General features: G+C 42.1%; 1 protein-coding gene across 1 annotated transcript in view; it reads left to right on the top strand.

Annotated features, from left to right (window-relative positions):
* The first annotated feature begins 4,418 nt into the window (after nucleotides 1-4,418).
* The window catches only part of EMB2785 (elongation factor family protein), a 101,696-nt gene continuing 95,074 nt past the window's right edge, over nucleotides 4,419-11,040 (top strand). Inside the window, exon 1 of the mRNA XM_086527611.1 lies at nucleotides 4,419-4,868. Within this exon, the coding sequence (XP_086383737.1) occupies nucleotides 4,554-4,868 (315 nt within the window). The 5' untranslated portion in view covers nucleotides 4,419-4,553. The remainder of the gene's footprint in view (nucleotides 4,869-11,040) is intronic.

Below are 11,040 nucleotides of genomic sequence, written 5' to 3'. Positions count from 1 at the left end.
TGCAATTACAAATGCAATTTGATTGGCATTGAACCTAAATGAGGCCTAGGGTGGTTACTCATTATGTGTTCCCCATATCATGTGTGTTCAAGCAATTATTAGTGATACCCCTATATGCATACATGATTTACTCTATCAATATCTTAGAAAAACCCTCACCTCTCTCTAATGTATTCATATAATATACATTTAGGAGTATATGTAGTCATCTCTACTTAACCCATGTGATAAGATGCACATATCATCAGTGACCAACCCAAGAAGTGATGGCAGCCTATGGTACAATGCCCAAATAACCATAAGGCACAAGATCGAAACACACTCAACTAGAGTTATAAAAGTTGTGTACTTGGATTAAAAACTAGAAGTGGCTATACTAGGCTACTTCTTGCTCAATCATGATATGCATGGGTTGCTAAGTATGAAGCAAAACCACTTATGTGCACATGAGTCTTGTAGAAACCATTCTAATAAGGGTCAAAAAATCATGTCAAGGTGGTGGCAATGATCTCTCCTCTAAATAAAACAACCAAGATATATAGTTCCACTCAAATCAAGAAAGATCTTCTTTATAGGCTACCAATGCTTAGAGCATGGGCTATGCATAAATGTGCTCACCTATAAGATGTCATTATGAATATTTGGCTTGATACTACCTACATAATAAGAGACCCAACACCCTACATGTAGAGAGTGACGTCAAAGTAATATCAAGTTGCATAGCGTCTAAGCTTCAAACCTATCTCTAGAGGAGTAGCAATATGCTTGCAACTTGCACGGCTTCTTTTCTCGTGCTTATTGAGAAAAACCATGAGGCTCCATTACATACACTTCCTCTTGCAAATCACCCTTCAAATCACAACTTTTGTGTCCAACTAATATGCATTTCACCTGTTATGAGCAACAAATGCATAAATACTGTCAATGGTAGTCATATGATAAGTGGGAGCAAAGTTCTCATCAAAATTAATGCCTTGTTTCTTGGCATAAACTTTCTCACAATTTGACTAGCCCACTATAAATCAATGCTACAATCCACTTATTGTGAACCCACTTAGTACCAATGGCCTTTGTGATAGTAGACAAATCACACAAACGTGATTCTTCATAGTGATATCATGCTCACTTCACACAACAATCAATCAATTCATTGAATTTTTTACCTCTTCAAATGAAATAGGTTCCTTCTAATCATACATACTAAAAAACAACTGTATCCAACAAAATTTGATGCATAAAAGGCATGTTGAAAATTAGAACAACCAAAAATAGGTGCTATTGTCTACTATAATGTAAAGTTTGTACTAGCCACTTTGGCATACCTCTAGCCTTCTCATTAGCCCTTACTCATCAAGTACATCACATACATCTCCATTATTAATAGGCTAATGTGTGACATCCATTGAAGCTTGCATAGGTTGCCTATAAAAAGACGAGATAGCATATCATACATATCTTGTGAGCGAACATGTGTCTTCTCTCTAAATTGTCACCAACTAAACTACATTTCATAGCCTTATCATCCATTTTTTTGAATTTTTCCTTAGGCACAAAAGCATAGGCCAAATGACCAACGGCATGCAAGTGAGCGAAAGAAGGCTTCTTGCCATGCCAATCTTCATACAGAGTAATGAATTGCAAAACATTAGTGGGACATCTATTGAGTATATACATAGCACACATGATAAACTCTACCCACACATGCCAAAGATTAGCTTTTGACCATACACTGTACTTCTCTTTAAGTTGCTGGTTTTTCCTCTCAGCAACACCATTTTGTTGAGGAGTATACATCAATGCACATTGGGTTTTTATCCCACAACCATACAAAAATGCACTAAATTCTTTAGGCATATATATACCACTCCCCCTCCCACCTAAAGTGAATGGAAGGTGCCCTCGTTATATCTGAATACATTTTTAGCCACCATAAACAAAATTTTCTTGAAGCACAAACACTTTAGACTCTGCCTTAACTGGAATACATGGAGATACATTTTTGGCTCTAAACAGATAAACACTTTGGACTTTGCCTTAAGTGGAATGCATTGAGATACATTTTCAGCCATAAAGAGAAATTGTTTGAAGCGTATAAACACTTTGGAATTTACCTTAAGCACATATACCCATGCATACCTTGAGTAACACCCTTTTGAATGCATGTTATATAAAAAATTTCCTATAGGTGAACCCCTTGAGGTTGCAATCAATGCATGAGTATGTGCATCTCTAGCTTCCCATCATTCCTGCTCAATAGTGGGCAAAATAACTCTAACAACACAATTGCTAGAGTCTAACCATCATCCACATACCCTGTATGCAGAGAACCTGATCGTATAGCACGACCTTGCATAATGCTCTAAATGTCCTCTGCAACAAGAATATGTTGGATCATGTAAGCTGAGAGATGGTAGTTGTCTTCATCCCTTTTTTCATCAGAAGACACAGAAAATATAATTACGTTAATGTCAGCCATGGTCATTGAGGACAAACTTGATGCAAAAGTTTCTTGAGGAGAGGAAATATTGCAAAAGGCCAATGTGCATTACATAGCACAACTTGCAAAAGGCTACAAAGTGTCTATTTCGGGAAAAATTTGCATTGTCAAAGACTCACATGAAAGGATGAAAATTGTTGCTTGTAGAGGAAACAAAGGTCAAAATGAGCCCAAATGAAATACAGACCTCCATAATAATCTAAAAAAATAATGCCGCCTTGAAAATTCCCACAAATTCCACCTTGATTTAAGACACTGAGCTAGGAGGATGCTCCTAATGCTCAAGATGTTGAAGCCTACTCTGATACCAATTCTTGGAAATAGGTTTTGAGAAACACACATAAACATGGAGAAGCTCAATGATACACCACAAGCAAAGATAAGACTTTCCATAGAATGAAAAACCTTTCTAGTGAGGGAAAAAAGTGCCATGAGAGTCGTGTTCACATATCACTACCATATCATGGGGTAACACACATCATATGAGATGTTTTTGTTTACAATCCCATTGGTCAAACCATTTGTTATTTTAATATTTTGGTTGATAAGATTGATTAGCATTGTTGCATTATGGCCATTGATACCTTTGGATCTTCTCACTCAAGAAGCAATTAGATCCACACACCGATGTGAAAACAAAGAGTTCTTATTTTATGAATTCAACAATTTTTTTGTTTGGATCTATTCCTCTAGTAGGGTGGATGACCAAAGGAAATAGCTTGCTACTACAATGTTCATGGATAAAACTCGTAGACACTTGTATACAAAGTATACTCCACAAGGGACATAGGCTTGCGTTTGGTATGTGTTTGAAGGTAGAACACGGATTTTGAAGAGGACGTAAAATTTACCAAAACCTATTTGCGTATTGTGTTACATAAACCCTAGATTGTAGATTGGAGAGTATTCCACACATGCCTAAACCCTTCTCGATATTGAGAAGGCAGAAACTATTCTTTGACATCATTTGTAACTTACCACAAGAGGCTTTAATGCTTATGTCATTTCTGGGTCGCGTTCCACCGAAGAGAAGCACACATTCCATTTCAATTTTCTCCTCGAAAGCAGCCATCCAAAGTGAATAACCAAGAGCAAAGAATGCAAGCATCCTTTCTTCCACGACACTTTACAAATAATGCCTTTTGATAGATCTTGCTTTGTTCCTTTGACTTGAGCATCTAGAGTATGATTTGCCACTTTGAAAAGTTGTTTCATCTTCTTTGTCACGATGAGTGCGTTTGTGAGAGCTTTTTTGCTAGAACTTTGAAGAAAACTATAAGCATTACGTTTACTTTGAAGTTATTTAACAATTTTTTTGTTTTAAATTTTCAATCTACATTAAGAGACTCTTGATCAAGCAGAGCAGATTAGTTTGAGAGCAAGAACAAATAAGATTTGCCTCCACCAAAATAAGGTTCTAAGAAACACAAGTGACAAGAGTAATTAAACATGTAGATTGCTTTCCCCATGGAGTGCCTAAAATATTTAAAAAAAAGAGAGTAACCTGTGCTCAAGGCCCAACGCACACAATTGCATTTTCAACACGACTTTGAACAACTAGTCGTGATAGGTTCCTCCAAATCCTTGATGGTTTTAGTGAACAATTTAATGGGTTTGATGCTTCCAAAGTCTTAGGGAACACATATTGTCCTTCTTGGAAATTTCTTGAAGCTATGCTACAACACAATCTCCACGAGAAGCACATGTAATAACGAGATTCTACAACTAGAGGGGCATCCTAGATCTCGAGTCCAACACAGTATTTCACAAATATCTTGTCTACTTCAAGAATCATCCCTCTCATGGCCGCAACTTAGCAATTTTCCACACGTTAAATGCTCATAAACAAGCAAACCGATTGAATGAATACCTGTAGGCTGTGGTTATAAATTTGTGCATCTGTCGTAACGTACATCGACATTAAAGAGTCTAATGGTTCATGTCTTGACTTTATCACACATCGCTACTCAGCTGAGAGAGCACGTGGAAAGTTCAATTCCGACCTCTCGGAGTCGAAGGCTGCGGAGTACGGGGGTTTAGTGAGGGTTTTTGCAGCATGCCAGGGCGTCCCGCGGGATGGGCGCTTTCATCTGCCTATGGTATTCTGTTGCGTGCCTTCAAGCGGCCCTGCACACCCAGCTCCTACGGGCACAGATTTTCTTCTGCTGCCTCCCCGCAGGTGGAGCAAAATGAGGCTTCCTCCGACATTCTCCACAACATTCGCAATCTCGCTGTCATCGCCCATGTCGACCATGGCAAGACCACTCTAATGGATCGTCTTCTCAAGCAATGCGGCAACTCCCTTTTGCAGGAGCGTACAATGGACTCTATTTCTCTGGAGCGAGAGCGCGGCATCACCATTGCCTCTAAGGTACGCAGACAGCAACAAGTATATGAGTATGTACCTTTGCATCAATAGAATTTAGAGACAGTCATCAGTGGCTTGAATTGAAGGAATTTTCTGCTTGATAAATGCAAAGGATTCAGCAATGCTGTTTTGTCTTCAAGTTGAGATTGGTGCTGAAAGATGCAGATTAGGAAAATGATGAAAAGGTGACTGTCACTTCAGAAAGGTTACAATACTGAGTAGGCTTTTTTTTTCTTGGGGGGGGGGGGGGGGGGGGGGGTTGATTATGGATTAATGTCAAGTGTCCCATGAATCATTTTATATCAGTAGACTTTGCCATAAGTAATAAATTGAAACATCTTGCTGCTCAACAATAGCATAGTGTTGATATTAGACACTGATTTTTGGCAATATGTGGTCCCGAGATTGGGGCTGAATGATGGAAGCTAATTTTATAGTGAGAGAAGGAGACATTTGACCACTGATTTGGAAGGTTACCATGTGGGATTCCCGGGCCCCCATTAGAGACCGGCCAGTCACCTGCCAAGGCAGTAAAACCATTGCAACAACAATGAACTGAACTAAAAACAGCAAAGTGAACTTGAAATAATATCGCAGGTAAGAGATACAGAATGGTGGAGATCCACACTAAGAAGAATTGGCTTGCTCAAATGTGAAGAGTTTTGGAGGTCATCTCTTGGGTTTCCCCATCTAGATCTTGTGAGTGAGGGCTTCTTTGTGGCTGTGCCTGGCCTTGTGAGGTTTTCCCACATTCTAGGCACATGGGGGGATGTTTTGGTTTTTGTCTGGCCGACCACTTGTAGGTCTTTTTGTTGGTTGCCCTATTTTTAGCCCTATTTCCATATTTTCCCAGATTTTGGGTTGTGGATTTTTTATGGATGTGGGTTGGTTGGTCCTCTATATAGGGAGAGGGGGGCGTCCCCATTCTGGCATTGAGTTGGAGCCTTGCACTCTCTTGTTTGCAGAGTTGTTACCCCGTAGGGCTTGTGCCACTCTCTCTCTCTCTCTCTCTCCATCTTCTCTCTAGCGTTTTTCTCTCTCCTCTCCTCTCTCTCTCTCTCTCTCTCTCTCCACGTGTTCCCTTGTCACCACACCTCCTGCTGCACTTTGACATGGTTTCAGAGCCTAGGTTTGACGACACCTAGTGGATTTGGAGCACGAGGAGTGGTTGTTGGAGGTTGCATTTTTCAGCCAGCAGGAGGGTGTGTTGTGGTTGCGTTCTTGTCACGGAAAATACCCTTGGACCGGCATTAAAAGGGGCTGATCTGTGTCATGAAACGGGCACCACGTGCCAACGGAAAAGAACAGACTGAAAAACTTTAAGCACTTCAAATACCAAATGAACTGAGAGAGAGCGATGACACGAGACGGGGAGTGGCAGAATTTCACCCCAAGAGAGCACTGGCCCCAAACCTTGGCGCCCCTTTCGGTATTTCTTTATATTACTTGAACTCGGTACAATGCCAGTACTCACACTCTGCACCTTCATCGAGAAGAGTGCTAGAGAGCCCTTTGCACATATTTAAAGGCCTTTGGCCTCAAAAGTAGTTACATGAAAAGCAATAAACTCAAAAGCATTTGGTCCAAAAGTGCTGCACCCAAAAAGCTACCAGCACGTTTTACGAAAATCTGTACAAGCTGCCACGTCAGCACAGTCAACGCAAATTGCGGAATTCTATACTGTTTGCCATGTTAGCAATCCAACACAAATTGGGGAAATTTGTACAGTTGCCACGTCATCAACTTTGACGCAAGAAATTGTGTGTGTGTTGGTCCTGCTTTATTTTGAGTCCCATCGTCGGTGGGAGCTTCTGCTACTTTATCTTCTTCTGTTGCTTGTGCTTCAGAAGGTTTAGGCCCCTCAGCCGAAATCTAAAGGTTCTCTTCGTTCTTCAATGACTTGATACGCCGGCAGTTTGTGACATAATCGTCCGCGATTACAACATACCTGCAAAACAACTCAAGTTAGCTCAAAAATTTTCGAGGGTCATTCCTAGGGACAATTAGTTTTCTCATTCCAAATCGGAACTCTTGATTTCCTGGGACGTTGGCTTCCCAGAAGAATCTCATCCAATAAGGAGTCTCATTTTAGATAGAAACTCTTGATTTCTTGGGTCGTTGGCTTCTCAGAAGAATCTCATCCAATAAGGAGTCTCATTCGAGATTGGAATTCTTGATATCATGGGTCGTTGACTTCCTAGAAGTATCTCATCCAAAACGGAATATTTAGTGGTTGGCACATTGCAATGCAACACAAATGCTCACATATGCATGTTATAAGACACAACGAACAACACCGCTGAGCACTCCCCCGAGACAGACGGTCTGCGGTATGAAGCTACTCAATGACGACCTCGTCACTCTCCCCGCAAATAACCTAAAAAGGTTCGGGCCATGAGTTCAAAGGACTGGTACAACCAAACGCTCCCCAAACTGTAGCGTGCGTCGCTTGGAGGTTCAAGCATACAACCAAATGCTTCCGAGACATCCCGTCTGTCTCGTTCAGACCAGCATACAACAAAACGCTCCCTGGACATCCCGTCTGCGCCGTTCTGAGGTTTTCAAGCATAAAATGAAACGCTGCCCAAACATCTCGTTTGTGTCGTTCCAAGGTTTAGACAATACCAAAACAACGTTTCTCACTGCTCCATCCGGGAGTAAAATCACTAATCAATGAAACCAGTATTAAAACCAAAGTTAAACAATTATTGGCACCAAGACAGGTTTAAAACAGATACCATTGATTTCAAACAAATTTCAAAAAATACTTTCTCAAACAGAGTTCAAAAGTATTTAACTCCAAAACAACTAGAAAATTCATTCAGGTTTTTGTTCAGATAGTCGAACTTTGAGGACGATTGGCTTGTTGTTCTACATCAGGGTAACGGTTTGGTTCTGGATGTGGAGAGTCGCATCATTCTTGTCGTGCCTGGGCATGCCCAAGAGAACGTCGCAATTGCCCAACTTCATAATGTGGAAATCGGCTTTTCCATGATAATCTTGGATAGCCTATAGAGAAGCACCAATGAGCGGTACCACTTTCTGAGTTTGCCCCGTGGCTAGCTCTGCTTCAATTTCTCCACCCTTTGCATCATAATCAAAGTGCATCTGCTTCAAGAATTTTGGATGGACGAAGTTCTTTGTAGCTCCAGGGTCAAAAGAAAATAAGGGATTTCAAGCCGTTGACTTTGCCATATGCTCGACACAATTCATTTGTACGTTCAAGGCGTATGCCATAGACATTAGGGACTAGTCCAATAGCGGGTCTAGCTCTCTTAGCTAGAGGTGGCCCTGCGGATCTTTCTGTCGTGGGAGCAAAAGGCTACTCTATAGACGTCGAGGCCCGCTCAGGACATGTAGTGAATGTATGTCCTGTTTGAAAACATTCGAAACATGGCCTTCTTGTAAAAGGGTTTCTCGTTGACGTTGTGTCAGACGAGGCCTTTGAGGTTGGGCTTCACGAGACTCTCGAGAATTTGTTTGTTGTTGCTGAGAGTTTTGGTTGGTGGCCGGAGTTGGTTCTGTGGTAAACTCTAACTTTCCCTTCATCAGTTTGTAGCTGACCCCGGCATGGTCCATAAGTTTTTGCATGGTTGAGACTTGCTTGGCTAGACAATATTCTTGCAACGGTGATGGTAGTCCAATGGTGTATCGCTCGCACTGGTCCTCCAAGGAAATGAACTTAAAGGAGGACACCAGAAGGTAGACGTCGAGAAACCTTCGGTTATAGTCATCCATGGCCTTTGTGGCAAGCATTTTCAAGTTGCCCCATACTGCGAAGATCCGGGCTTCAAAGAGAGAAGTCATATAACTGCGTGCAAATATTGTCTTGAAAGTTTGCCAGGTCCTTGGAGCATGTGGTTGCATCATGATGGAACTCCACCACTGCATGACATTATCTTTAAGAAATCCCGTTGCTCAAGAAATCTTGGATTCTTTTGTATAGTTCCTCAAAGCATAGATGTTGTCGAATTGCTGTAGGAATTGCAATGCTTTCTTCCGATCTTTCATCCTGAACAAGGTGAAAAATTTGATTGTCGTGCTGCGGTCCGCCATCCTTGAAATCTTTTGGTCGGTTAGGCGCGTATCTCGGGTACGGATAATAAGGGTATTTATATGGGCTCCAACCATTGTAGCTTGGTGGCGGTGGTGGGGGCAACGATGGTGGCAAAGGCGGTTGCACAGGATCAGAGTCAAATGGTTGCACCATATTCGTGAAGACTCCCCTGATCGGAAGATGGCTGGGAAGATTTCCGGTTGGAAGCTCTTGTACTTCTGGTGTCGGAGGAGGAGGTACCACCTAGGGCATCAGAGGGGGTAACATGTAATTCAAAAACTGTTGAAAACTTTGCAGCATCGGAAGATTTTGTTGAGGATGCTGCGAAAGAATGTCACAAAGCTCGTCAAGGAGAAAGTGCAAGTATTCTGTTGAATCCATGAACGCCATGTCTTGGGTTCTTTATGGCTTGTGCCTTGGAAGACAGAGCGGTGGAGACGGGAGCACGTCTGATGCAAGATGAAGTAAGAGTGGGAGTGACTATTAAGTCCAGGGTCGGACACAAAGATTCTTCAAATAAAATTCCAGTAGACTTTGGAAGCGTCGGTTTGCTCTGTCTACTCTTTGGTGGGACCGATATGCTTTCAGAAAAGCACACGCCTGAAGCTTGTCACGAGACGGGCACCATGTGGCTGAAAATAAATATGCGAGCAGCCTGGTCACTTTGCTACCACTTGTCCACAAAGGAAAAGACCAACTGACTCAGATGATAAAGAAGACCAGAAAGGCAAGAAGCCTAAACCCACGGCAGGTTTGGTGCCAGATATAGTGGGTGATAGGACCAGTACAGATGCCAGTGAGTTATGCAGGGCATGGGGTAAAGTTAGGGATCAGACGACACTCATCTTCTTTGATCCAGGTGCCAAAGCAAACTTTATCTCACCAGGGCTAGGTATGAAGCTGGGCATCAGAGCTGAAGAAATGGGATACACAGCACAGGCAGGGTTAGCATGTCCTGGCCACTCAGAGTGTGTTACTCCTATTATTGGAAAGCTGCGTCTGCATATTCAGTCATACGTGGACACAAAAGAATTTTATATTATGCCATTGGAATGGTGCGATGCGCTACTTGGAATTCCCTGGATGTTCAGAGTGCATGGCGTGCTGGATGCCTTCGACAAGACGAAGACGATCACCCTTCAACATAGGGGCAAAACTCATGTTTTGGATGTAAAGCTCAAAGGGGAGTCTATCCCTATTGTATCTGCTTACGCTATCACTTCTGTAATAAAGAATCATCTTTCTGTGTACTTGATTTTTGCACGTGATGTCTCAAATAATTGTCAGTCAAATTTATCTATGTTAGGTAAAGAAAGGTCAACATTCTTGCGAGAGTTTAGTGAGTTTTTTTCTGATTCATTACCGTCGCAATTGCCGCCAGAGAGACCTGAGGACCATTGGATAGATTTGGTGCCAAGGTGTAGCCCATCAAATAGACCTCCCTACAGGATTAGCGCGGCGCAGCAGAAAGAGATTATGGGCCAGGTTGAGGAGTCATTAGAGAAGGGGCTGATTCAGCCTAGTTCTTCACCCTTTTGCTCCCCAGTGCTCCTAGTGCAGAAAAAGGATGGCTCATGGCGCATGTGTATTGATTACCATGCGTTGAATAAGAATACCATCAAGAATAGGTTTCCTATTTCTAGAATTGATGATATTCTCGATCGTTCAGAGGGTGCTGCAATTTTCAGCAGGATAGACCTGAAGAGTGGCTACCATCAGATTCGTATAAGGCCAGAGGATGTGCACAAGACTGCGTTCAGAACGACATTTGGTCTTTATGAGTTTCTAGTGATGCCGTTTGGGCTAACAAATGCTCTTGCCACGTTCAACAGAATGATGGACCGGATTTTCCACTCGCTTCAACAGTTTGTTGGGACGTTCTTCAATGACATGATAGTCTATTCGAAGAATGAAGAGGAGCATAGGCGTCACTTGACCATTGTGTTCGAAGAACAGGCTACTTGTCAATCCTAAGAAAAGTGAATTCTTCCTAGAAGAGATCCACTTTCTTGGCCATATAGTCTCAAAGGATGGTGTCAGAATGGATCCCGCAAAGGTCGAAGCTATTAAGACATGGCCAGACTTGAAGACTGTGCACGATGTTAGAAGCTTCTTGGG

Source organism: Adiantum capillus-veneris, chromosome 13 (assembly GCF_014529385.1).
Source record: "Adiantum capillus-veneris isolate H3 chromosome 13, ASM1452938v2, whole genome shotgun sequence".
In the NCBI taxonomy this organism is placed as follows: Eukaryota; Viridiplantae; Streptophyta; class Polypodiopsida; order Polypodiales; family Pteridaceae; genus Adiantum; species Adiantum capillus-veneris.
The sequence above is the reverse complement of the archived record's forward strand: the minus strand, read 5'-3'. Positions and strand labels throughout refer to the sequence as shown.